The following is a 27,457-nucleotide window of genomic DNA, read 5'->3' as shown; positions in this document are numbered from 1 at the left end:
CTCTAAGATACCTTCATCCAGCCTATCCTGTGTGCTAGCTTTGGGCATGTAAAGGTTTTTTGAGGGGAGACCCTTTCCTGAACGATCTCCTCTCCAGCACTGACACATAGTTGTTAATATGACCTATTTACACTTGGCCCTCTGGAAGTCCTTTGAGAGTTGGGGTCATTTTGATTTGCCATGTCACCACAGTCTAACCCAGTGTCTAGCACACAGTTGGTGCTCAGTAGTTGTGTTAACAAAGCATTCATTTTATCAACCACAGAAAGGAAAGACCCTTGTCTTCTCAATGCGGTCATTGGAAAGTTCTTTCCAATAACTAACCCAGACTCTTCCACCACTGAGGGGCCTGCTGCTTCATTTCTTTATGCCAGTACGGATCTCTTTTAGATCTGCTGCCTGACTTCTTCCAAACCCACCACTTCCTTCTCTTCATCACAAATCATTGCTGTTCTGTCTCTCCCCAAAATATTTGCTTCCGCTTTTTCCTCAGCCCCTCCCCTCTGCTTGACATTTTATGGCTATGCTATTATTCCACCAGGAGAACGTGTGGTTTGGTGGGCCCTGAAATTAGAAGAGAAATGCGTTCTTGTTTAGAATGTGCCATTTTCTAGTTTTGTCATCTCTCTGAAGCAGTTTCCTCATCTTTGAAATGGTCATTTTGTTGCCCTAACAAATTTTCAGAATTGTCATGAAAATTAAATATATATGTAATTAATTTAATCCTAAGATTTAGCAGTTGTCCAAGTGATTTCACAAACCTTCTTTCACTCCCATGAGAGAGAGGTGATGTACCCATTTTACAGATGTGGAGAAACAGGGTGAAAGACAAGTAACTTAAGATCATCTAGCTACTAAGTAGCAGAAGTCAAATCCAGGCTCTCTAATTCTGAATCTCATAAGTACACCGTCTTTGGAGAAAAAAATCCTAACCCAGAAAAAAGCCTATGAAGTGCTATATTAATATGTTATTACCACTTTGTGGCAAGGGTGAATAAGCTCAAAGAAGCATCATGCCTGACGCTGAGTTGGCTGGCTAGTGAAGGCGTCTGTCCTTTCCCATGGCGCACCCTGACTCACCTGTTGGACAGGTAGGGGGAAGGGGAGAGTAATCAGCCTTACCTGCTCGGAGGTAGGGTGGGGCAAGACACACCCCATCCCTCCCATTGGTTCTTTCCTTAGTCTTACTGACAGTTCCTTGCCCAATCAGGAGGAAGTAACCTTCAATCTGCCAATAGGTGCGGAGTTAGGCTGGAACCTCAAGTTGGAGACCGTCCCTAGGGCCGAGTGGCAGTCCCTGAGGCCAATGGTCAGCGGATAAACAGAGGCGGCAGTGAAAGGGGACTGGACGCGAGACTCCACCCCCTCGATGGGACAGTCTGGCGAGGCAGCCAGTGAGCCCACATCGGCGGGTGGGCGTCTCCCTTAGGGGCGGAGCTACGAGGGGCGAGAGGCGTGGCTTGGCTGTCAGGTCCCTTCGCCTTTTGTTCGGTTACTGAGTTGCTGCCTTGGCCAGAGTCTGGAGCAGCCGCCGCCCGAGCGCGCAGATCTCAGTTCGCAGCCCGCGCCGGCTCCCATCCCGGCCCGACCCCTACCCAGCCCGGCCAGGCTCCAAACGCAGGTGCGGACGATCGGGGGGCAGGTATAGCTGGGGCGAGGGAAGGGTAGAGAGAGGCCGAGAGGCCGATCCCTGTCGTCTATGGGCAGGTAAGAGCCGGAGCCAGGGAGCGCCACCCTGCACTGGCGGCAGGGGGCGCGCTGGGGTCCTGGGCGCTGCTACCAAGCGGGCGCGAGGTTCGGGCGGAGCGCTACTGGGGGCTCTGGGAGAGGGCGCGGAGGGGTCAGGGCAGGTGCCTCTGCATCGCGCCTCCCCTGGGGCCCGCGGAGCTCTCTCGACGCCGCGTCCCTGACTCTGGCCCTGCCTCTTGCGGGGGAGACTTTCACCTGCTCGGCCTGCTTCCCAGCGCTCACTCTGTAGTCAGGAATTTACTGTTTGGGAAACTTGCTGCCGCTGGTCTCTTTGGGGCCACCCTCACCCCACCTCACGCGTCATCCTCGCTTTCCCTCCCTCTCTACTCCCCCAGGCCTGGGTGGGGCCCTATTGTCTGCGCCCGGTTTGCCCAACTCTGGGGGCTGAGCGCACATTTTCCCAGCGACGCGGGCCCCACCTGCCAAGCAGGTGAGCACAGGGAATCCAGAGGCCCTGCCCTCCAGCTCTGCGAACCCAGTCGGGACTGTACCTGCGGCGCCTCCCTCTGCTCCGCTCCCTGGGTGCCGGGCTCCTAGCTCTGCCATCGGAGGCGGGATGGGATGGCAGTGGGATTGGAGCTGGGCCCGGCTTCCCCGTGCAGCCGGTGTCTGGCACCCGCGTCAAGAACTGGGGTCTGGGCGGAGGGGTTGTGCACGCCTGGAGAATTCACCCGCCCAGTTACCGCAGCTGAGGCTTCCAGAGTGTTATGGGAACAGAACTACCCTTGCTCTCTGTCCTTTTCTTGGAGGAGAAAATCACCCCAAACAAACTTTTCAGGAAGTATTTACCGCAGCTTTCCCTAGAGCTTTGCCTGCCTCCTGGCCCGGGGCTTCCCCTCAGGCTTAAGGGGTCCTTCCCGGAGCAAAGTCCCCTCCCCCATTCGTCCAGGCTGAACCTGGGCTAGTGCCTGCGCTATGACCCCGTCCACCCTACCCCCACCTCCATCCTGTTTGCTGGGCCCCTGGGGCCTGAGATGGGGCCCGGAGTAAGGGGGGGCGGTGGGTGGGCCAAAGGGGAAACAGCTTCTTCCTTCTCTTCCTGCCTCCGGGGACCACCACACCCCCTCGCAGGAGGCCTGCCCTACAGGCTCGCTCCCGATCTCCGCCCCCCTCCCCAGGAATGGGGGTGGGGCAGGGCCGGGCCAGCAGACTGAGGGTGGGGGGAGCGATTGCTCTGGTCTTTTTTTCTCTGTCCCATCCCCCACGTCATTTAGCTGGCTGGTGACTTGAGTCCGAAAAGCGGAGCGATAGGGCTGGATTTCCATTAAATTTCTAGGTTTTCGAAGGTACATTCCTTCTGGAGGTTTTCGCACCCACCCCCTTTCCTGAAAGAGTTCGAAGGGGAAAGGAGGACGGCTTCAGCAGGAAGGGTTTCAGGCAGAGCTGCTTTCGCCGCCGCTGCCTGCCCCCTCCTCCCGTTTCCTGAGAGCCCTTTCCCTGGCCTCCTTGGGGGAACAGAGTAGGGGATGTAAGAGCCAGGCTCCCCTTCAGTCCTGGGATAAAGGGAAGATTCAGGGGGTCAGGGTTGCTTGCTCTGATTTGCTTGGGAAGACCCTCCTACCCTACAACTCTACTGTGGGGGTAAATGGGAGAGTGGGGGTGAAGGTCAGAACCCTCCCCGCCCCCCAGGAGTGCCCTCGGTCAGGGGGGTCCCCATGCCTCTTTTGCTCCAGTGGGTGTCACAAGGGCAAGGAGTTTGGGCAAAATAACCTGATTTCCCTCTTCTCTGTGCCAAAGTGGAGGAGGGGAAGGCATTGTAATTACACTGGTTAGATGGTTAGTTTAGCTAATCTGGTTTGTGGCTGCGATGAAAAGATAATATTGAGGTGCGGAAGTATTGCTAGGAGGAGCAAACCAGCTACTTAGTGGACTGGAGGGAGAGGGGAAAAGGCAGGATCCAAGTGGTCACTTCTTGCTAGATCAGACCTCAGCTAGAACCCTCTCCCTCCTTTCTCCCGGACCCACCCCAAACCCCAGTTACACCCTGTTTCCTCTGGAACCTCTGTTTGGGCTGCCAAGGATGAGGCTTTGAGAATGCATTGTGTAAAAGGGTACCGATCGATCAGGCAGGTACAGGTGAGGGGGTTCTCTCCCTGGCCTGGGAGTGCTTGGGGAAAAGAGCCACCTTAGAATGAGATGGGGGCAGCTGACTCCTGTACAGAGGAGCTGTTATTTGGACAGATATTATAGTGGGGCAGTTCTGAGCATAGGGATTTAGACTTGGTTTGAGCTAGGTTTGGTTCCCAGCTCTGTCACTCATTTCCCATTGGAGTAGTCACTTCACCTGTCTGAACCTCAGTCATCTCCTGAGCAAAATTGGTAACTTAAAAGACAAGGGACTACTTACAAATTCCAAGCACTTTCATTAATTATTCTCATTTAATCCTTGCGATCATCCTTCTAGGCAAGCATCGTTCACCATTCTACAGGTGAGGAAATGGAAACTCAACTCAAGGGAGTTAAGTAACTGTCCAGTATTGCACAGCGAGACCTGAGCAGGGCCACAGCTGGCATTTGGGTCCTTTGGCTCCAAGCCCAGAGCTCGTCCTGCTATATCACTCCACTGAGGCTCTGGGAAGAATTTTTCTGCCACTGCCTTTTTTAAGAGCCTCTGCTTGGGAGTCTGGCGAGATGAGAGTTCAGAGAGGCCCAGGATGGTGTGTGTGGGTGGTGAAGGTGGGGGCAGGTTTGTCAGGGGTGACTCATGGCCCAGCCTCCAGCCTTCTGAAACCTCCCTGCTCCATGGCTTGGTTTTCTGGAGGGGGCTGTTTCCCAAAGGCCAGGGGCTGTGGCGGATGTGTGGAGGAGGTTGTGACAGGGAGAGGAGGGCAGGGGTCAAAGCTGCTGCTGCCTCCCGGCTTGAGCTGGGCAGAACCACGGACTTTTCTGGGTTTGTCCGTGTATAGGAAGTGGGAGTTGTCTGCTTTGCTGGGGGCTGGGGCTGTGCCAAGCAAGTCGGGGGTGGGGGTGAGGTGGGGTAGGGGGAGCTGTTCCCTGGGGAGTAGAGAGAAATGAGAGTCAGATTTAGGACTGGGCTGGTGTCCTACTGGACTCTACCAGGCAGCGCTGCCAGGCTGCTCTTGGGCAGGAAGTTGGCTGTCCTCAGCTTTGGAGCTGAGAAGGCCTTTCTGGTCATGGGGGTGGGGTCAGCAGAGCCTTGGAGGGAGGGGCTGGTGTCCCTGTCCTCAGACCCGCCTGGCTCTGGCACATCTGCCAACTGGCCACCTGACACCCAATGGACCTGGGAAATGGGCCTCTATCTGTTTCAGTACAGCCTGGGTACTGAGCCTGTCAGCCTTGGGCTTCCAGATCGCTTGAGGTCAGGAGCGGACCCTAGGCATGGGGAATTACTGATCCTGCAGAAGAGAAGACTGAGGGGACTTGATACAACAGATGAGGAAAGAGAATGAACTCAGTCCTGGCTGATTGCTACAAAGAGGGTGACAGGCTTGCAGTTTTCCACCCTTACCTCCCCCACACCTCCCACCCAGAATACAGAAGCGATCAGGACTCTTATTTTTCAATCTTTTAAAAAAATTATTTATTTTTAATTGAAGGATAATTGCTTTACAGTGTTGCATTTGTTTTTACCAAACACCAACATGAATCAGCCATAGGTTTACTCATGTCCCCTCCTACTTGAACATCCCTCCCACCTCCCTCCCCAAGTTGATTTCTTTTTCTTCCTTTTTTTTTTTTTCACCTTTTTGGCACGTGGGGGTCTTAATTCCCTGACCAGGGATTGAACCCGCACCCCCTGCATTGGAAGGCAGAGTCTTAACCACTGCACCACCGTGGAAGTCCCCAGGATGCTTATGGAAGGAATGGAGGCTAGACAGGAAGAAGGACTTCCCACCTGTTAGAGATGAGGTCTTGAGTTGATAAGTAAGAGGGAGATGCCAATGAAGGCTCAGAGTTGACTCTTCTCTGAAGCAAATGAAGCAGGGCCCCATCCATGTGAGTTGGGGAGGGCCAGCCTACCCCAAGAAAGCAGGCATGAATCACTACTGTTTGGGGGCAAGTCTGAGGTCTGGTGGATCCCTGCTGGGGAAACTTTTAGTCTTTTGTCTTTTGGGAGGAGAGACTTGTCTCCTAGAGGGGCAGGGAGCCATGAGCCACTTACCCACTGACCCCTGCGAAGAGAAAGAGCAGTGTGACTGGGGCAAGTCATTAGGGTTTGTGTCTCTGCAAGGGACACCATGAGGCCTGCCTCCTGGGTTGAATCTGCTGGAGGTCTTGGGAGGCATGGACTGCCCTGATTTCCAGCAGCTTCTTTGGCCAGGCCAAGAGAAAACTCTCTGACCACTCCCCCTTTGCTCAGCCTCTTGGCTCCTCAGCTGTTGGGGGCCCTCAGGGCAGGAAGCTCAGCTTTCTGTGACCTACGGAGTGTAGGTTAATAGGTCAGCTATCTTTCCTCACTGTGGGGACAGCAGATTCTTGTCTCTGGCAAGTGGCAGGCATGGAGGACAGTTGAGACAGGGCTGGCAGTCAAGACACTGCTTATTTGGGGGTGAGTGGAGGTTGTACTCACTATGACTCCCCCTCCCGCTTGATTGAAAAAGTAATATCTGCTCACTTTGCAAAATAGTTGGAAAGTTTAGGAAAGTTTATGAGAGAAGGAAAAAAGTCATCCATAATCCTATCCTTTGAGGCATCTACTGCTAACATTTCTTCCCTTCTCTTTTCTTAGCATGCTCCTGTTTCTCAGCCTTGCTCTTGGATGATCTCATGCTGTGTATACAATAACAAATTTTAACCAAACCTTTATCCAAATCCTGGTTTTCTCCAGCAAATGCTGAACAGGGAAGTAACAGTTGGATCTTTCTTGCTTTTCCAGGAGGTCAGGCAGCAATCCCTGCAGAATGAAACTCTGGGGAATCACAGCCTGAGGAGTGGACACAAGCTGGGGTTGGGCTCTCCAGGGCCCCCTGGGGTGGTTGGGTGGTGACAGCAGGCACTTGTGTATTGAGATATGTCGCTGACACTAGTGAGTCTTTAGCGGTTGTTTCCTGAGGCTGGTAAAGCGTTTTTCCATTCCTAGGAGTCTTGGTTTGGGGGTCTCTGCTGGTTTGGGACTTTTGCCCACCCAGGGTCCCCAGAAGGGAATGGATCTCCAGCTGGAGTCCTCTCCAGGGGAGCCCGGAGATTCCCAGGGTCCAGCCACCTGGCCAGGCATTTCCCTCTCCTTCAAGTCCCCTTCATTTTCCCACCCTGGTTTGTTTACTTTGGGCAGGAGCCCAGAAAGAAGAAAATAAACAGCAGCTGGGTCGGCCTGACCTGAACCTCCTCCACCCCCAGCCAGGCCTGGGCCGCTGCTCAGGCTGTCTTCCAGACCGGAAGCGAGGGGTTTCCTCCGGAAGCTCAGGATGGGCTTCTGTGTCTTCTCCTGGGCCTAGAGCCCTGGCCATGGCTGGTGCCCACTTCAGCCTCTGCCCATTTGGAATGACCAGTCTGATGGGGGAGACCACAGTTTTGGCCAAGGAACATCTCGTCCACGGGTGGGGGTGTTTCTCCTGGAGCCACTAGTCTGAGGGGAGTGGCCTCTCTGGGAAGCCCCAGCCTGACGAGGGGGAGACAGGGCTCTCAAGGGAAGTAGTCACGTCTCTGTACTTCTAGAGTCTGTTTCCGACTGTGCTTGGGCCCGCCGGCCAAGTCTCTGCTGGAGCCAGAGAGAGTGAGGAAGGGTGGGGGCTGGTGACCCTGCAGAGCCCAGCCTCTCCCCTGGGGCTGCTATGTGGGGAATGTCCAAGCGTGATTGGCCTGCCCGCCCCCCACTGCAGACCGGAGCACATGGGACCGGGGAGAGGCACTGTTTCTGCCCCTTCCCCTCCCAGGACCTGGATATAACTCATCCTTCCCAACCACACCCTGCGCCCCCAACCCCAGGGCCTCTGGCCTAGGACCAGGAGGCAACTCCCCTCCTAGCCCTTATCTGAGAGGTCAGGGAAGAGAAGCTTGGGTCTTAACCTTGGGTGTGCGTGCATGCTATGTCGCTTTAGTTGTGTCTAACTTCGACCCTATGGACTATAGCCTGCCAGGCTCCTCTGTCCACGAGATTCTCCAGGCAAGAATACTGGATTGGTTGCCGTGCCCTCCCGCAGGGGATCTTCCTGATCCAGGGGTCGAACCTGTGTCTCCTGCGTTGGCAGACAGGTTCTTTACCACTAGCACCCCCCTGGGAAGCCCCTGGGGTCCTGGGTCCTAAAAAGCAGGCTGGCTGCCAGCTACCTTACCGGGCCCATCTTTGCTGGCCTCCTCTGCAACTTCTTTGCTTTCCTAATGGAAGGACACTTGCCTGGGTTCTTCCTATCAACAGAGGCCTTCTGCAGTCATGGTTGTGTACCATCCACAAAACTTAACAGTGGTCTGAAGAAAGCAGTGTCTTGACTGTCTCCACTTTATTTTTGGCTGTGCGGCTCAGCATGTAGGATCTTAGTTCCCCGTCCAGGGATTGAACCTATCCCCCTGCAGTGGAAGTGCGGACTCCTAACCTCTGGACTGCCAGGGAAGTCCCGGTCTCTACTTTACAGAGGAGGAATAGGAGGCTTCAAGAAATCACATGACTTGCCCAAGGGCACAGGGCCAGTGTGAGGTGGGGCTGGATGGAGCTTTCCCCTGACTGCACCCTGTCCTCAGTCCCCTTTCTCTGTCACTGCCTGAGCCCGTGATCTGCATCTGCAGAGTCTGACCTCTGGCCCAAGGACCTTCTGGAAGCCCTGCCTGCTCTGCTGCAGTGCTTCTGAGCCAGGGCCCAGCAACCCGCTCGGGCAACCAATTCCTGTTCTGATTTCCAGATGTCTGATTGAAACTTGGTGTCATACAGCCCAGCCCAGCTGGCGGGGGAAGGAGCCTGTAGCTCTGGTGGGAGTTTTTTTCATTTATTTTTAATTTTTAAATATTTTTGGCCGTGCTGCACTGCACATGGGATCTAGTTCCCTAACCAGGGATCGAACCTGTGTCCCCTGCAGTGGAAGCGCAGAGTGCTAACTCCTGGGGAAGTCCTGGGAGTTATTTTTTTATTTCAGAGCTGGGCTGCACTCTGCCAGGACAGTCTTGGATTTAAAGTGCCCAGTGACAGCCCACTGGGTTGGCCATGCAGAGGAGGAAGCAGGAGTGGAGGGCGGAGTGTGCCTCAAAGCATCCTCATTGCTTGCTTGCAGATTCCTGGCCAGTGTGGACCAATGGGGGAAGGGTCCCTTGCACCCCCCTCTCCAGAGCCCCTGTTCTCTCTTCCTGCCCCTTGCGAGGTCCCCATCCCATTCTGTGATCTCTGAGCTGGCTTCTTCCTCCTGTGTCACCAACAATAGAACCACTGCTAAACAAAGCACCCCCATTCAGTTCGGAGCCCCGCCCTGTGTCTGGCTCTGCCCATCTCCGGCCAGGGTGCCTGGGCAGGGCCCACGTCTGTCTTGCCTCCTTCCACCCTGGCTCTGACCAGGGGCATTGTGGTGGGTCTCCAGATACAGGGCAGAGAGGGATGAGACCAAACTGGGTGCAGCCTCCTTCACCATGGGAACTGCAAAACCAGCATTTTGGTTTCTTGTGAGAGAATTCCCCTGGTTCTCCTGGGGAGTAGGTGAGAAGAGGTGGGTTGCTTGACAGTCCTGCCTGAGGTCTTAGTTAGATCCTTCCTGTGCTGAGAGGAAGAGTTCTGGTGTGTCTTCTCTGAACTGCTTTCTACCTCTGACCTTGCCCACCCTCAGCCTTTTCTTGACTATCATGGGAACTCTGACTTTTTATCCCTAGAATCTTAGATATCAAGGTTTCTCTGAGATCACCTGGGCCACCGTTTCTGTGGATTAAGCACAGAGAGGGAAATGTATTGCCCAAGGACACACAGCAAGTTGCCAGCTGAGCAATCAGACCTGTGATTACTGATTTTGGAGCAGCCAGTGCTTGGCTCCACCTATGCTCCCTTCAGCTCCCTGCCTCCGGTCTCTCTGCAGGTGTCTGGCATTCTTTCCCTGATTCCAGGGTTTCCCCTCTTTCCCCAGATGCCCTGATAGGAGCCAGGGGAAGAGGCTGGTTGGCAATGAGGCAGACCTGGGCTTGAGCAGAGCACCACTATTTATCAGTGTGGTATTTGTTTCCTCATCTGGAAACTGGAATAATCAAATGCTGACCAGGGTTGCTTCTAGGAAGCATGAGATTCATTTGCTAATTAAGACACACACCCCCGCCTCCATCCTTCCACTATGGTGGATCTTTTGACCTCATTCTGGGCAGTTGTCCAGCCCTCAGCTTCTCTTAGCTCCAGGCTTGGGCTGGTAGGGGTGCTGAGGGGCCTGCTAGGAAACACCTCTCTTATGGCTAGCCTTGACCTCAAGGGTCCCTTTGGATCTGGGGCCAGCGAGTGGATTGTTCCTTAGGTTCTGGCCAAGGCCCGCATCTCTCACTTGGCTGAGAAGCACCAGGGGCAGGTGATGGTCTCTACTGGGAGCAGCGTTTTCTAGCTCAGATGGGCTATTTTTACTGATAGGGCTGGAGATACTCAGTTTTGTTTTTTTAATAACTCACTATAGAATAAACAAGAAAAGTTATACACTCAGCTCAAGAGATGTAGAAAGATCATTTGGTAACATTCAGCATCTATGGCAGGCAGGCCTGGAACTCAGCCCCAGCAGGGCCTTCCTTCTGCCTCTGAGTACTAGTTTGAAATTTTTTTTTTATTTTTGGTTGTTTTTTCCATTGGAGGATAACTGCTCTACAATATTGTGTTGCTTTCTGCCCTACATCAACATGAATCAGCCACAGGGAGATGTCCAGTTTGTCCTCAGCAAATCTGGCTGAGGCTCGGCAGCCAGATGGCAGCTCAGCTGTCTGCCTGGCGAAGTGGCCTTCACAGGGTTAATGCAGCTGTCTTTACTGACGCAGTTTCATCTTCCTTCTCTGGGCTCGGATGTCCAAGGCTTCCTGCCTGAATTTTCTCCCTAGGGGCTGCTCGGAGACAGGCTTTCTGTGTTCTCCTGTGTTCTCTGTCTTGTCTCTCCAGGGAAGGCAGGAGTGCTGGGTGGGCAGCGTGTGCTTAGGGCAGGGGCGAGGGGGAGGGCTCCCCCTGAAATAGCTGCATGGCCTGGAGAGCAGCTGGGCACATCTGGCGGCACCGAGCCTGCTTCTGTTTATCAGCCCGAAACTCTGAGTCACTTGGGGTGATGGGAGGAGAGGAAAGAGGCTGCAGGGAGTGGGCCTGGCTCCTGCCTCCGCCTGTTCCAGGTGCGCTTACAGGCAGGGGAGTGGAGGGGTCACCATAAAAGGCAGGGAGGCCTGAAGGATCACTGGCGTCCTCCTGGGAGGTGGCGCTGGGCCTGTCCGGGAAGACGTATCTGTGGTGACCTTTGTTCCCGGCGATGCACCAGGCTCACCAGCCACTGCAGCCTCGTCCCCAACTGGTCTCCAACGCAATGGGACAACGGGTTTGAGGTGCTGGGTGCTGCCTCCCCTCTGGGTGGGCCAGCCTGAGGTCTACTTGCCATCTGAGGCCACACTGGGTGTGCACAGACCACGGACAGGTGTCACTCACACCCAAGCCTGGTCCCGGCTGTCATTTCTCTGCTGTGCCCCCTCACCCGGTGGAGCCTCAGTTTCCCCATCTGTAAATTGGGAAGCAGAGCATGTGCTTTGAAACCCACTTGTGAGGATGTTGGCTGTCTTGAAAGGCACCAAGTAGGCCCTCACCGGGGTGCAGCTTCTCTCATCCCTCTTCCTGGCTGTTGGACTCTGGAGGTCAGCACCCGAGACAAGGGAGCTGGACAGACCAAGTAGGAGTCACCTCGCTGGTACAGTCAGGCCCAGCTATTCATGACCCTCAAGTGTCCCCAAGTCTGAATAGTAGCAGTGACTCCCCTGAGGCCTGCTCCACCCTCAGGAGAGAACACACCCTGGGGAATACTGATACCCAGCCACGGCCACCGACATTGAGCACCTAACTGTGTGGCCAGGTGCCCAGCTGGGTTGGTGGTGGGAGGTGGTGCTGCCCCATTTTACAGATGAGGATGGGGGTTCAGCTGAGCAGTGAATGGCCCGGAAGTATGTGGCTGAGGTCTGAACTGGTTGGTGGGACTCAGAATTCTGGGGAAAGCTTCTGAGCTGGAGTGCCGGAGAGATGGTGTTCTTAAGGCCTGAGCCTCTGGGGTCACTCATGATCCTGCCTCATATGCAGAAGATTCTGGAGTCTCTGAGGCTCCCAGAGAAACCTGTCTGACAGCTTCCCTGCCCCACCCGCTTTCCCAGTTTCCCACCCAGTGCCTGGGGTGTAGTTGCCTCACCTAGCAGCCCTTCCCAGGAGCCCCAGTGGATGTGGGTGGGCCTTCGGGACCCTAGAAGTTGCTGGAGGCTCTGAGTGATGTCTTTTGCCCTGGAGGTTTGGGGCTGTGGGCTGCAAGGTGAGTGAGCCCGTTACCGCCAAAATCTTGGCTTTCTCTGTGCATTGAAAGTGAAAGTGAAGTCGCTCAGTCGTGCCCGACTCTTTGCGATCCCGTGGACTGTAGCCCATCAGGCTCTTCTGTCCATGGGATTCTCCAGGCAAGAATACTGGAGTGGGTTGCCATTTCCTTCTCCAGGAGATCTTCCTGACCCAGGGATCGGACCCAGGTCTCCCGCATTGCAGGCAGACGCTTTAACCTCTGAGCCACCGGGGAAGCCTGAATTTAAAAATACAGAGATAGAGCTAAGAGGAAATAGAAAGGTAGCTTTAATCCTCAGCCGGCAGAGGGGAAGAACACAGTAGGTTTGTGCCTCAAGAACTGTTTCTCCCTCTTCCATAAGGAATCTGAAGGGTTATATAAAATGGAGGCTCGCAGTCAGGGGTAGGTGATGAGAAACAAACATATAAGGATTTTGCAGCCTCTTCTGCATTGTTTCAAAAGCAGTCATAGGCTGGCATCAGGTAGCCCGGTAATTGGGTCTGGCAGTCCCAGTCCTGAAGCCCAGTAGTTGAGCCCATTGTCTTTTGTGTATTGTAGTGTGGCCTTCTTTCTGTAATGCAAAAAGAGAGAAAACTACCAGGGGTGGTCTGCAAAGAGAGTGCTGTGAAGGTGGGCACCAGATACAGGATGTAATTAGCATGAAATCAAAGGATGATAGGCACAAAATAGAGCTTAAGCGGAGTTAGGGGGGAAAAAGCAAACTTAGTTAGACTACAGGTTTGTTGTTCAGTCACTAAGTTGTGTCTGACTCTTTGTGACCCCGTGGACGGCAGCACCCCAGGCTTCCCTGTCCTTCCCTGATAAGGAACAGTTAAAGTGAAAACTAGGGGTAATCTGGCCTGGTCACTCTTCTCTTTATGATGTTCTTTGTTCTCAGGAAAGAAAAGAAAAACTCATTCTCCTTTGTTCCTTTTCACTGCAATAAACCCAGGGCTGGGTTGGAGCACCTGGCCCTTTAAGGCACCTGTCCCCTGGGATTCATCCCACCTTGGGCTGGAGGTCAGAGATACAAGCCCAGGACTCACACCGGCTGACCCACCCTGGAGAGTCCTCCCTGGGTTTGGTCCCTTCTGCCTCCCACCCTCCTCCACAGCCCACTGGGGCCCTTGGGGCCATGGTTGGGGGAAGGGATGATGGGCAGGGCCTGGGGAGAGGCTGGAGATGGGGGCCGTGCCAAGTGATGGGATGTCCCGCCTGGTCAGCTAATTTCCTGCCCCTCTTCTGTGTCCCCAGCAGCCACCATGGAGGTGATGAACCTGATCGAACAGCCCATCAAGGTGACCGAGTGGCAGCAGACATATACCTATGACTCTGGCATCCACTCGGGGGCCAACACCTGTGTGCCCTCGGTCAGCAGCAAGGGCCTCATGGAGGAGGACGAGGCCTGCGGGCGCCAGTACACACTCAAGAAGACCACCACCTACACCCAGTCGGTGCCCCCGGGCCAAGGTCAGGACCCCTGGGGACTCTTCTGTGGGGCTATCCCAGCAGAAAAGTAGCTGGCTCCTGGAGGGAGGTGAGGGTCAAAGGAGGCAGACCTCAGGAGGCTCCCAGTCTTTGGAGGGAGGCCCAGCTCTGGTGCTTAGACTCATCAGTCTGAGGGAGGAGGCTCAGCATCTTCACAGCACCCCTCCATCTGGGAGGGAGGCAGATTCCTGTCCCGTGAACCTCTAATAAGAAGGAGAGGCATAGACCCTGCATGCCAGTCTGATGGAAGAGGCACAGTCCTTGCCATCACCCTCAGGGAACCCAGAGGCTCAGGGAAGACACAGTCCTCTTGCTCAAGTACGCAGCGGGGGCAGAGCCCAGTTCTGGGGCTTCGTCAGGGTGGGGATGCCTGCCAGCCCAGGGTGCCCTGCCTTTCTGGGGGAAAGGAGGGTCCAGTCCCGTCTGTAGCCCACAGATGGCTCTAGGGCCCTGAATGGTGTGGTACGGTGAGCCCTGGGAGCTGGGGAGGGTGGAGGATAGATGGTGGCAGCCCGGGGCACTGCAGTGCTTAGCCTCTGCACCCTGGGGAGCTCCTCCTGCCAGCACGCAGAGGCCTCTTGGCTTGGTGGGGCCAGGCATTGCGTTGGTTGCTAAAGTGCAGTATCCAGGCGGGAAAGCCAGGTGGATGTCCCCTCCTTCTCAGCTAATGGGAGTGGGGAACCTCTGTCTCCCTCTCCTCTGGGCTTTGGGACACTCACCAGGGCAGGGCTGCCTGGAAAACTGGGATACCTGTCTCTGGGACTTCCAGACTTACCAGGGGGTGGAGCCTGGACCGACCTGAGAGCCCTTCTCCTGTTTTGTGAATCCCACAGTCCCAACTTGCCCTGTCATCCATTGTGTTCTATTGGGTGACCCTCTGGGCCTCTATTTGCTACTGCTGCTGAGTCACTGCAGTCATGCCCGACTCTGTGACCCCCATGGACCATAGCCCTCCAGGCTCCTCTGATCATGGAATTCTTCAGGCAAGAATACTGGAGTGGGTTGCCATGCCCTTCTCTGGGGGATCTTCCTGTATCTCCTGCATTACAGGCAGATTCTTTACCGCTGAGCCACCAGGGAAGCCCCTGGGCCTCTATTTAGCTGACCATATAATGGGAGAATTGCCTCCTTTGGGGAGGTTGAGGGTGTAATTAGAATCACAAGATTTCAGGGTTGGAAAGAGACAGGTTGTATCATCCTAGCCCTACCTGATTGTTAAGGGAGGGGCATAGAGTCAGGGTTGGGTTCTGGAGTCAGGCTGTCTGGGTTCGGGTCCCAACTCGGGTTCTTATAACCTCTCTGTGTCTCAGTTTTCCCATCTGTAAAGTGGAGATAATAATAGTCCTTGCCTTGTAGGGTTGTAAGATTAAATGAGAAAAATATAAGGACAGCGCTTAATTCACTGCTGGGCACATAGTAAGTATAGGCATAGGACTTCCCTGGTGGTCCAGCGGTTAAGGCTCTGTGCTGCCAATGCAGGCGACGTGGGTTCGATCCCTGATTGGGGAACTGAGATCCCACATGCTGTGCAGCATGGCCAAAAGACCTTTAAAATAGTATAGGCGCACATTTTTTTTTTTTTACAAATTGGAGATTTGTGATAACTGCATGGATCAAGTCTATATGTGCCATTTTCCCAGCAGCATTTGCTTACTTCAGGTCTCTGTATCACGTTTTAGTAATTCTTGCAATATTTCAAACATTTTCATGATGATTCTCTTTGTGATGGTAATCTGTGATCAGTGATCTTTGATAATGCTGCTATGACTTGTTGAAGACTCAGATGACGGTCATCATTTTTTGGCAATAAAATATTTTAAAATTAAGATATGTACATTTGTTGGACACAATGCTGTCACACACAAGATACTACAAATAGTGTAAACGTAAGTTTTATATGCAGTAGGCAACCAAAAAGTTCATGACTCTCTTTACCGCAATATTCACTTCTTCATTGTAGTGGTAGGGAACTACATATCTTTTATATATTATACATTATATAACCATAATATCTTTTAGGTATGCCTGAACTCAAAAAATGTTAACTATTCCTTTTAATAATGATAAACTCTGACCTTATTTTTAGTGATATGTGCCAGGCACACGCATCCTTTCTTTTAAGAACAATTCACACCTATTATGTCATTTAATTCTCATAAGAATTCCCTGTGATGAACAGAACAGGAGGTGCCCCATTTTATCGCTGATGACCTGAGGTGATGATGTCCTCCTCAAGGTCACTGGTTAAAGGCAGAACTGCGAGTGGTGGACTGGAAGTCAGCCCAGAGAGCCCAGATGGGATGCCTGCTCCCCAGTGTCCCCCTGCCCGCTTCCTACAACTTCGTCCCTCTCTGCTGGCCCCCAGGTGACCTGGAGTACCAGATGTCCACGACCGCCAGAGCCAAGCGGGTGCGGGAGGCCATGTGTCCCGGTGTGACAGGAGAGGACAGCTCACTGCTGCTGGCCACCCAGGTGGAGGGGCAGACCACCAACCTGCAGCGGCTGGCCGAGCCATCCCAACTCCTCAAGTCGGCCATCGTGCATCTCATCAACTACCAGGACGACGCTGAGCTGGCCACCCGGGCCCTGCCTGAGCTCACCAAGCTGCTCAATGATGAGGACCCGGTCTGTGAGGGCCTGGCCAGGGTGGAGGCAGGACAGGGATGGGAGAGTCAGGGGTCTGCAGGAGAGGGCCCTGCCCGGGTGGAGAGAGATCATTGACCAGAGCCTCATCAGTGGGAAGTCTGACCTGAGTCTGTCTGAGCTTTGTGGAGGTGTCTCCTGGCCCTTCCTTCTCACAGTGGCAGCCATCTCGGCCTGTCTGCTCACTCCCTCCCCTCCTCCTCCTTACCCCCCCGAGGTGGTGGTGACCAAGGCAGCCATGATCGTGAACCAGCTGTCGAAGAAGGAGGCGTCTCGGCGGGCGCTGATGGGCTCGCCCCAGCTGGTGGCGGCCGTCGTGCGCACCATGCAGAACACCAGCGACCTGGACACCGCCCGCTGCACCACCAGCATCCTGCACAACCTCTCCCACCACCGCGAGGGGCTGCTTGCCATCTTCAAGTCGGGTGGCATCCCTGCCCTGGTCCGCATGCTCAGGTACCCACCCCTGCAGGAGCCAGGGGCGTCCCCTCCCTTAGACTTCCCTGGTCTTCCATAGATTTATTGAGTACCTACTGTGCCAGGTGCAGAACCAGGCTCAGTCCTGATGCTCAGCTCCCCACAGCCTAGCAGGGGAGACAGGCAGGTAACTCTCAGGTTATTTATCAGGATACAGTGTAGATGAGGGCAAAGGTGTGCCCAAGATTGGTCAGTGGAGTTCCAAGCAGCTGTGCACTCTGATGGCAGGGGGTTGGCAGAGGAGAGGACTTCGACTGGTGTAGATGATGGGAAGAGCATTCCAGGCAGAGGGAACAGCCTGTGCAAACCCCCCTGCCACCTTTATCTTTCCCTGCCTTGCAATGTTGAGGGGCCTTTTTCCTGATCCCCATACCCAGCTGCGAGTTCCTTAAGGGCGGAGATACTGAACTGACTCCTCTCTGAGTCCCTTGCAGGCCATTCTAGCATGATCCCTTCCACATGGCAGTTACTCAGGTGTCCAGGGGACCAACTCAATAGGGACAGGTATGCTTAGCACCGAGCTGGGAGTCCAGAGCAAGAGGAGTCATGGTCTCAGTGGAGAGAGGAGAGGTGCTGCGTGCTCTGTTCGTAGACATGAGACTGGACTCAAGGGACAATGAAATTTTAGTAAAGAGCTAATTCCATAGAGGTGTCAGTATTGGGGAAGGCTTCCTGCGGGAGGTGACCCACATTTACCTGGACCCTGACTCACATGAACCCTCTACCCCCATCCCAGCTCCCCTGTGGAGTCGGTCTTGTTCTATGCCATCACCACGCTGCACAACCTGCTGCTCTACCAGGAGGGTGCCAAGATGGCAGTGCGCCTGGCAGATGGGCTGCAGAAGATGGTGCCCCTGCTCAACAAGAACAACCCCAAGTTCCTGGCCATCACCACCGACTGCCTGCAGCTCCTGGCCTATGGCAACCAGGAGAGCAAGGTGGGCTGAGCCCTATCGTCTTCACACAACCATGTGCTTCCCCTAGTGCTTCCCGTCCCCAACCAGGACCTGCATCCCCCATGCCATCCCCCTCCATCCAACTGCAGCTTCGGGTCACTGCTTCCTTACTCTTTTTAGGTTAAATGTATATATGTAAATTCTGATGTCATGTTTCATCATACTACTGAATATTTTGAGGACAAGGGAAAGAAAAAATGATCCTCACACAACCATATGCTTCCTCCAGTGCTTTCCTGTGGGCATTTTTTATACAGTTGTAGTCATAACAATTTATAACCTGGCATGTTTTCTACTAATGTATGATATTAAAATTATTATTATTGTTTTTTGCTACTCTGTCCTCAAAACCACCCTTTATAAGAGCAAATAACATTTCATTAAATGGAGACTCCAGACTTTATCATGAGGAAGGGCATTTAGGTTGCTCCTGATCTTCAATTTTTATGAACAATACTTTAATGAACATATTCAAGACACAGCTTTTCCCAAAAAGTAGGAATTTTTTTCATCAGTAGGGTTAAGGATTTTTAATATTTCTAAGCTTTTACAAAAATTTCCAGGTACTTTCCAAAAGGATTCCCTTATTTACAATGCCATCAGCAGCAATGTATGTTAGTAGTCTCACCTCATCCTTGCCAGCATTGTGTATTATCATGTTTTTCAATATTTGGCTTATTTAATAGTCACAAAAGCTATTCAGGTTTTGGATGAAGCTCAGTAATAACGGTTCTGTCACCTACCCTCCCTTCTTTCCTTGTTCCTTGCCAGAGACCCTATGTGTCTCACACTCATTTCCCCCCTCCCCGACAGCTCATCATCCTGGCCAATGGAGGACCCCAGGCCCTCGTCCAGATCATGCGTAACTACAGTTATGAGAAGCTGCTCTGGACCACCAGCCGCGTGCTCAAAGTGCTGTCCGTGTGTCCCAGCAACAAGCCTGCCATTGTGGAGGCTGGTGAGTACTGCAGCCCGTGAGGATGGCCCATGTAGCCAGGTGGGTGGGAGCGGGGCCCCTGACCAGCCACAAGGCTCAGTCCGCTGTGCTCCCCTGTGGCTGACATGTGCTCATCTCCTACCCCAGGTGGGATGCAGGCCCTGGGCAAGCACCTGACGAGCAACAGCCCCCGCCTCGTGCAGAACTGCCTGTGGACCCTGCGCAACCTCTCGGATGTGGCCACCAAGCAGGTGAGGGAGGTGATCAGGCCTGTGTCCTCCTCCTCAGCTGTCTTACTGCATCCAGCCTCCTGTCTGGGAGTCTGACCTTAGGAGCCTGAGGCCTCTAAATCTTGCTCCACTGTGGCTGAGGCTGGAAGTGCCCTTCATCCCTTTAGCTAAAGGCTCTAATCCCTCTGAGGGGTTTCGGAAGAGAACTAGAGGAAAGGGGCTGATGGTTCCAAGCTGGGGTTCAGCTGGTACCAGAGGAGCAGTTACATGCTAGACGTTGGGCAGTAGTGTGCAGGCGATGGCTTGGGGGCCCTGGTAGCTAAAAACGACTTAAGGAAAAATGCAGTTTGGGGACAAGTCTTCTGGTTCCTCCTTTAGATCTGATTTGTCGTTGCTAAGAATTACATCAATAGGCTGCTTATTGAGTACCCCCCACGTTCTAGGCTCAGTTAAGCACCTGGGACACTGGCTTCTTTACCCCTTTCAGTACCTGGAGGTAGAGTGTGGGGTCATTATTAGCTGAAGAAACAAAGGCTCAAGTGGTACATATATACAGTGGAATATTACTCAGTCATTAAAAAGAATGAAATAATGCCATTTGCAGCAACATGGATTGACCTAGAGGTTATTATACTAAGTGAAGTAAGTTGGACAGAGAAAGACAAATATCATATGACATCACTTAGATGCAGACTCAAAAAAATGATACAAACGAACAGATTTGTAAAACAGAAACAGACTCACAAACGTAGAGGATGAATTTATAGTTACTAGGGTGAAGATTAGGGGGCAGGGATAGATTGGGAGTTTGGGATTGACATGTGCACACTGATGTATTTAAAATAGATAACCAACAAGGACCTACTGTAGAGCACAGGGAACTCTGCTCAGTACTCTGTAATGACTTCAATGGGAAAAGAATTTGAAAAATAATAGATACATGTATATATAACTGAATCACTTTGCTGTACAACTGAAATTAACACAATATTGCTGATCAACTATACTCCAGTAAAAAATAAAAATATTAAAAAATTTTCAACTATATCCAATATAAGATAAAAATTTAAAAAAGAACATTTTCAACTGTACTCCAAGAAAAAATAAAAATTACAAAAAAAGAAATTTTTCATAGAAAGAAAAGAAAGAAACAGGCTCAGGGAGTTAAGAAATGGCCTTGGTCATGGCTAATAGACAGCAGAGTTGGGATTTGAACTCAGGACTGTCTGTCCCCAGCGCCTGGGGTTTCATATTCTGCCACAAGGCCCACGTGGCTCTCCCTGGGAGAAATGAGGTTTCTCACTTAGGGATGTTTCTTGAAGGCAGATTTGGCTTGGGGACCACTGAGTGTGCAGCAGCAAAGGCTCAGAAAGGGAAGAAGCATATAAAAGTGGTTCAAGTGGGCCACTGAAGCGTGGCTCAACAACTTCATTCTGGCCCAGGGGCCTCCCTCGGCCTGAGTCAAGTCCTGTCGGGTCTGAGGACCCAGAGGAGGAGTCGAAGGGGCTGGAGAAGAGAGCATGGGGCTTAGAGATAGGCTTGGGTTCAGATCTGGCCCATGAGCTGTGAGTCTGTGAGCCAGGCCCTCAACCTCTCTCAGCCCCAGATCCTCCATGGGTAGAACTGCCGGCTCACGGGGTATCGGCAGGATTGTGGGACTGAAGATTCTCAGGGCCCACGGAGTCTGTACTGAGTGGGCTGGAGACCCCCACTGAGGCCATCTCGCTCCCTCACTCTCCACTGCTTTCCCCAACCCCAGGAGGGCCTGGAGAGCGTGCTGAAGATTCTGGTGAACCAGCTGAGCGTGGACGATGTCAACGTCCTCACCTGTGCCACGGGCACTCTGTCCAACCTGACGTGCAACAACAGCAAGAACAAGACGCTGGTGACGCAGAACAGTGGTGTGGAGGCGCTCATCCACGCCATCCTGCGTGCGGGCGACAAGGACGACATCGCGGAGCCCGCCGTCTGCGCCCTGCGCCACCTCACCAGCCGCCACCCCGAGGCTGAGATGGCCCAGAACTCCGTGCGTCTCAACTATGGCATCCCGGCCATTGTCAAGCTGCTCAACCAGCCCAACCAGTGGCCACTGGTTAAGGTACCGCCCGCTGCCAGGTGGGGCCAGGCGAGGGGAGGAGCCCTGAAGACAGGATTAGAGCCTCCGCACTCCATGGTGGCCCTGCTCCCGAGACCCAGAATCCTATCTTGTAGCTCGGCCATCAGCTAGAATAGAGCTTCAGAGTTGAAGGCTCACAGGACCTCCCTGGGCAGTCTCAATTCAACTGCAGGCTCAGATTCGGTAGGCCTGGAGTGGGCCTGAGACTCTGCATTTCTAATGAGCCCCCAGGTGATTTTGGTGGTCCACGTGGTACAGTCGTTATGCTAGAGGGTCTGGATGCTCAAAGTCATCCTCATATGAATGGATGGGTGAGGTCACCCTCATGCATGCATTCTAGCCCCGGAGATGTGGAGAAGCCCTGAAAGGCTGGCAGTGATCAGAAAGTGAGACCACTTCAGCCCACACTCAGGAACTTGTTCCTTTGGCCACGCGTGGATGGAAGGGTGTCAGGTGTCATGCGTCCTGCTCAAACTCAAGAAGGATGCTAAAGAGACAGAGGGTAGAGAGGGTTCTGGGGACACTTGGGGTCTGCCACTGGGAGCCAGGGAACCTGGAGGCTGCCTGGGAAGAGGACAGATGTGCCAGTTCCGTGCCACAGATGGGGGAGGGGAGGGTGAGCCAGGGCAGAGCTATAGGTGTGTGACACCTGCTGCCAGAGAGTGAGGGAGTGACTATAGACGGGGTCTTGTCAGAGGGCACCGGAGCCAGCTGGCAGGGTGGGAGCCTGGGGCAGAGACCTCGTTCCAGATCCCACTGCTTCAGCTGGATTACATTGTGAGTGTCACCAATGCAGGAGGCTTTCGGGTCAACCCGAGCGAGGACTCCCTGATAATCAGAGTTTGGGAACCATCAGAAGAGCAAGACTATATTGTCCGTGAGGGAGCGTTGAGAGAGGGAACAGGGGTGAGGGTCAAGGCATGGGGGCTGGTGGAATATTCTGGAATGGAGTAGCATTTTAGCAAGGGCTGTTAGAGTCTGACATGAGGACCAACAGATCGTATGGAATAAGGGGCATGGGCTGGGAGAAGCGTCATTCTCTGGAGGAATTCCAGCACATCCATGGCTGGTCTCGGGGAGAAGAGACGAGGGGGAAGGAGGAGATGATGCTGGAGAAGTGGGATCCTCCAGATGTCCACGAAATGCCCTTGACGGGTGCCCTTTTTCTTGCCAGGCAACCATTGGCCTGATCAGGAATTTGGCCCTGTGCCCAGCCAACCATGCCCCACTGCAGGAGGCAGCGGTCATTCCCCGCCTTGTCCAACTGCTGGTCAAGGCCCACCAGGATGCCCAGCGCCATGTGGCTGCTGGCACACAGCAGCCCTACACGGTAAGTGAGCTGCTGGGGCCTGTGACTGCCTGCCCTGAGAGTCTGGCTGCCTTCTGTGTGAACGTGTGTGCACATGAGTGCATGACTAGGAGGGCAAGTTGCGATTGAGGCCAACTCCAAGGACCAGTGAGGTTTGCCAGTGTCCTGGCAGGGAGTGACCACTCCCTAGCTCACTGTTGCTATACCCCAATGGCTCCTCTCGTGCAGGATGGCGTGAGGATGGAGGAAATTGTGGAAGGCTGCACTGGAGCCCTGCACATCCTCGCCCGGGATCCCATGAACCGCATGGAGATCTTCCGACTCAACACCATCCCCCTGTTTGTGCAGGTGAGTCTAGGGCAGGTGGACAGGAGAGGTTTCCCCCAACACTGGGCCAAGCATCAAGAGGTCTCTGGAAGCATTTGGAGAAAAGTGGCCACACCAGACATGATCACTTAGCAAATTCCAACATGGGAAAGGCTTTCCAAGCTCAGAGGTAAAGGAAGAGTCCACAAACGAAAACAGCAAGTATTCTTAATGTCAGAAACAACATTAAGGTTTTAATGTCAGAAATAGCCTAACATAATTGAAAAGTAAACAGCAAACTGGAAAAATATTTGCAAGCCTCGCAACAGAAAGAGTTTAATATCCTTCATATAAAAGGCTCATTAATATTAAACCTTGGTAGTTATCTACAGAGAGGCACATGTAATTCCCAGGTGGTTCATAAACAAACAGTGCTCTATCAACCCCAGGAGTTTAAAAGAAATGAAGCTTATCCCACAGGGAGAGCCCATTTTCCACTATCAAATTGGCAAAGAAAAAAAAAAAAGGGAGTGCTTTGTGCTGGTGAAGATGCGATAAAATGGGCAGTCTTATACTCTGCTGGTGGGAAGCTAAGGTGGTAAAACCTTTCTAGGAAGCAACTTTGTGATGTGTATAGACAGCCTTGAAAATACTGGTATTCTTTGATCAAGTAGTACAGGTCTGGGACTCTCTATGAAATAATGTAATTTAAAATGTGGCATAAATGTATATGTGCAGCTGACAATTACACTGTTACTAACAATAATTGAAAATTAACTGACTGTCCAGTGATAAGAGAATGGTTAAAAAAAGAATGGTCCATTATATCATGTGGACATAGACAATGGTGTTGAAGAATTTTCAGTTTTTGAATTTTTTCCCTTTAATTATTAATGTTCAGTGTAAGGAACTTGTGCTGGTAGCTACTTCCACTTGTGATGGATGAGGTTTTTTAATTTCCATTGTTGTTTTGCTTTGTAGCATTCTCCTTCTCTCTTGAGTACCAGTATGAACTCATAATTTTTTTTTGTTTTTTAGCCATGTTTCTTCTCAGGCTGGCAGTTAGTTCCCTGAACAGGGATCAAACCCAGGACCCCTGCAGTGGGATAGCAGAGTCTTAGCCACTGGGCCACTGGGGAAGTCCCTGAACTCATAGATTTTTTTAAGGAAAAGTTACTGAATAATATGGGAAAATGCTTTATGCTACAACGTCTGATTAAAAAACAGGAATCAGGGACTTCTCTGGTGGTCCACTGGTCAAGACTTCGCCTTCCAGCGCAAGGGGGTACAGGTTTGATCCCTGGTTGGGGAGCTAAGATTCCACACGCCTGGAGGTCAAACAAAACAAAACACAACACAACAAAACATAGAACAGAAACAATATTGTAACAAATTAAAGAAAAAATGGTCCACATCAAAAAAAGTCTTAAAAAAAAAGAATCAAATATGTGTTTATGACTATGATGAAAAACCAATGGAAAGAAGCGGTGTCTGGGTAGGGGGTTGTGGTGGGTTTTTTTTAATTAAAAGAATTTAAAAAAACATCTTTTGGCCTTACCTCAAGGCTTATAGAATCTTAGTTTCCCAAGGAGGGATTGCACCCACGCCCCAGTGCTGAAAACAGAGTCTTAACCACTGGATCACCAGGGAATTCCCTGCGTTTCCCTTCTTTAGATTTTACTTAGACTTTTCACACTTTTTACTATGGGCTTGAGTTATAGCCGAAAATGGGAGGCCGAGATTGGCAGGGGGGTGAGGTGTGTCGCTGGCTCGCCTCACGCCCACCCCGCGGCCCTCTCCCCAGCTCCTCTACTCCTCCGTGGAGAACATCCAGCGCGTGGCCGCCGGGGTGCTGTGCGAGCTGGCCCAGGACAAGGAGGCGGCGGACGCCATTGATGCGGAGGGCGCGTCGGCCCCACTCATGGAGCTGCTGCACTCGCGCAATGAGGGCACCGGTGAGGGGCTGGGCTGGGCGCAGAGGGGCGAGGAGGGTGAGGAGGGAGGCTGGCGGAGGTGGAGGCGAGCACCTGACCTCCCTGGCCTGTCCTTTTCCCTGCTCAGCCACCTACGCCGCTGCCGTCTTGTTCCGCATCTCCGAGGACAAGAACCCAGATTACCGCAAACGGGTGTCTGTGGAGCTCACCAACTCCCTCTTCAAGCACGACCCTGCCGCCTGGGAGGCTGTGAGTATCCTGGGCTGGGTCGCAGTGTCTGGCTGTGCAAGTTGCGTACTGTACAAGGACAGCACTTTGTCAGGGGTGTGTGTGGGGTGTTACCATCTTGTCAGCCTCATAGATTTTAATTTTTTTTTTTTTTTAATATGCCGAATGGGGGACCTTAGTTCCCTGACCAGGGTTTGAACCTGGGCCCCCTGCAGTGGAAATGCAGAGTCCTAACCACTGGATTGCCAGGGAATTCCCAATAGATTTTAATTTTATAATTGAATCATTTATGACAGTTTCCAGCAGATGAAAGTAATAGGTTGGACCATCTACTGTTTTTGACCTACAAAATGGCAATTTTATGTTCAAACTGATATAAAGTGTTGGGGCAGGAGTGCCTTTCCCTAACTTGCACAAAGGTGCTGTTACAGGCTGACGGCTGCCCTGATCCTGTGTGGGGCCGCTCCTGACACCCATTCTCTAGTCCTCTCCCCAACGCTCCCCTCCCCAGGGCTGCTCTAATGCTGCAGGTGCCTCCAAAGGGTCTTCGCTTTTCCTTTGGCCCCCCTTTATCTGTTGTTTTTTGGTTGCACAGCATGTGGGGTCTTAGTTCCCTGCTGCTGCTGCTGCTGCTGCTGCTAAGTTGCTTCAGTCGTGTCCGACTCTGTGCGACCCCAGAGATGGCAGCCCACCAGGCTCTTCTGTCCCTGGGATTCTCCAGGCAAGAATACCGGAGTAGGTTGCCATTTCCTTCTCCAATGCATGAGAGTGAAAAGTGAAAGTGAAGTTGCTCAGTCGTGTCCGACTTTGAGATCCCATGGACTGCAGCCCACCAGGCTCTTCCGTCCATGGGATTTTCCAAGCAAGAATACTGGAGTGGGGTGCCATTGCCTTCTCCCCGACCAGGGATCAAACCTGTGCCCCTTGCATTGTAAGTGTCTTAGCCACTGGACCACCAGGGGAGACCTCCTTGGCTCCTCTAGAGAAACATCTCTTGCTGCTCCTCTCTCCCCCTCTCCCGCCCCAGTCCAGAGCGTGTGTTTCCTCCGTTCCCCTCTCCCCTAATGTTTCTCTCTGTCTCCGTCCTCAGGCCCAGAGCATGATCCCCATGAATGAACCCTATGCTGATGGTAAGTGGGTGCAGAGTTGCGCAGGACCCTGGAGTGCTGGGCACAGGGGCGTCCTGTGTGGGTGTGTGTGAGCGAGGGAGCAGCTTTTTGTTCACTGGGCCAAAGGACCAGTGACAGTCACCGTAGTGTTCACACCAACTCCTGGCCAGGTCCCTGACTTGAAGTCCAGGTCCCTCAGTGGGGGTGGGGGGGGTCCGGCCCACTGGGGCAAGAAGGGGTGGAAGGTGTGGCTGAGGGCTGTCCAGACCCTCGCAGAATAGCCTGAGACCCTTCTCCTTGCCAGACATGGACGCCACCTACCGCCCCATGTACTCGAGCGACGTGCCCATGGACCCACTGGAGATGCACATGGACATGGATGGGGACTATCCCATTGACACCTACAGCGATGGCCTCAGGCCCCCCTACCCAACTGCAGACCACATGCTGGCCTAGCTGCTCGGACCCTAGTATGGCGCCCCCTCCCCCTGCTTTGCAGCTCTCTCTCCCCCTGTGGGCTGCTGAGACTTGGGCTTCCCTTCCCTTAGGACCTCCTTCTCACGGGAGGCCTCTCAGGCTTTCCCTGAAACCCTGGCTCCTTTAAGGGGGAGCAAGCATGGGGCCTCTGGGTGCTGAGCTGCCCCAGGGAAGGCATGCCTTGCCTGCCTTGTTCTATTATCTTTGCTCCGGGCACCGAGTTCCTGCCCCTTCTGTAGATGGCGGGTGGGTGACACAGGAGTGGCACGAGCTTCCAAGGGCCATGGACCTGGCCTAATCCCTGTGTCTATGTCTGCTCCTCCCCAACCCCCCCAGGTGCGGTTCCCCATCTGAGAGGTTCTCCGTGCAGGTGATGGGGCCAGATAGCCAAGTGCCTGAACCTGGGCAGCAGGGCTGCAACTTCCTGCCGAGCCCCGTGCCTCCAGAGGTCCTCTGTGGGGTCTTTCTTGGGATCGTGATCTGCTCCTGCTTTTCTGTTCTGGGCTGTGGGTCCAGGGCCTGATACCCCATTCCCACCCCTGAGGCCCTGGCACTAAAACTTAAGACTCGAGGCACCCACCTTGTCCCCCCCCACCAAAGCTTCCCCCTCTTCCCAGGATGCCCGTCTCCAGTGGCTTGGGCCCCACAGCTCTGGCTTCTGATTTGGTCACTGAACTCCAACTGTGCTGAGCCCCCGGGATCTCCAGGCCCCAGGTTCAAGGCCAAAAGGCCCAGAATCCAAAGCTTGTCTTGGAAAGTTCAGGGATTCTCTGGGAAGATCGGGTGGAGACACGGAGAGATTGTCCCCGCCCCAGGACACTCAGTTGGCTATGGCCCCTCCTAGGGGAGCTTGGGGACAGCGCCCTGGAACCCTCCTCCTGCCAATACAACTACCCTAGCTGACCCCCAAGAAGTGCTCTTGGCTGACCCCTCTGGTGTGCGGTGAGGGGCTTTCTCTTCCTCTTCCTATTTCAAACTCCCCACCACCACCTCCTGCACATGGGTGTTGGGGGCTGAGGGAGGTCCCAGCAGAGTTTTATTATGATCGCTTTATGTTTTTGGTTATTGGTTTTTTTTTGTATAGACCAAAGCAAA

At 53.2% G+C, this 27,457-nt stretch overlaps 1 protein-coding gene and 1 non-coding gene across 4 annotated transcripts; one reads left to right on the top strand and one right to left on the bottom strand.

Annotated features, from left to right (window-relative positions):
• The first annotated feature begins 1,509 nt into the window (after positions 1–1,509).
• Positions 1,510–27,457, top strand: JUP (junction plakoglobin). Of its 3 annotated transcripts, XM_068978886.1 has the most exons (15): positions 1,510–1,621; positions 13,407–13,622; positions 16,006–16,265; positions 16,501–16,739; positions 17,497–17,698; positions 18,530–18,674; positions 18,801–18,904; positions 20,643–20,981; positions 22,174–22,329; positions 22,537–22,656; positions 24,419–24,569; positions 24,676–24,797; positions 25,867–25,906; positions 26,190–26,355; positions 26,699–27,457. In XM_068978886.1, the coding sequence occupies exons 2-14, from the start codon at positions 13,415–13,417 to the stop codon at positions 26,339–26,341; spliced, it is 2,238 nt and encodes a 745-aa protein (XP_068834987.1). In that variant the 5' UTR covers positions 1,510–1,621; positions 13,407–13,414; the 3' UTR covers positions 26,342–26,355; positions 26,699–27,457. The 3 variants fall into 3 exon arrangements, with proteins under 3 accessions (XP_068834987.1, XP_068834986.1, XP_068834988.1); XM_068978885.1 differs by having other exon boundaries at positions 26,190–27,457; XM_068978887.1 differs by having other exon boundaries at positions 1,528–1,621; positions 13,410–13,622; positions 26,190–27,457.
• Positions 24,956–25,028, bottom strand: TRNAG-UCC (transfer RNA glycine (anticodon UCC)). The gene has a single exon. It is a non-coding gene; the product is annotated as a tRNA-Gly (tRNA).

The sequence above is a fragment of the Capricornis sumatraensis genome, chromosome 8, assembly GCF_032405125.1.
Source record: "Capricornis sumatraensis isolate serow.1 chromosome 8, serow.2, whole genome shotgun sequence".
Taxonomy (NCBI): Eukaryota; Metazoa; Chordata; class Mammalia; order Artiodactyla; family Bovidae; genus Capricornis; species Capricornis sumatraensis.
This window is presented reverse-complemented; position numbering and strand designations above follow the sequence as displayed.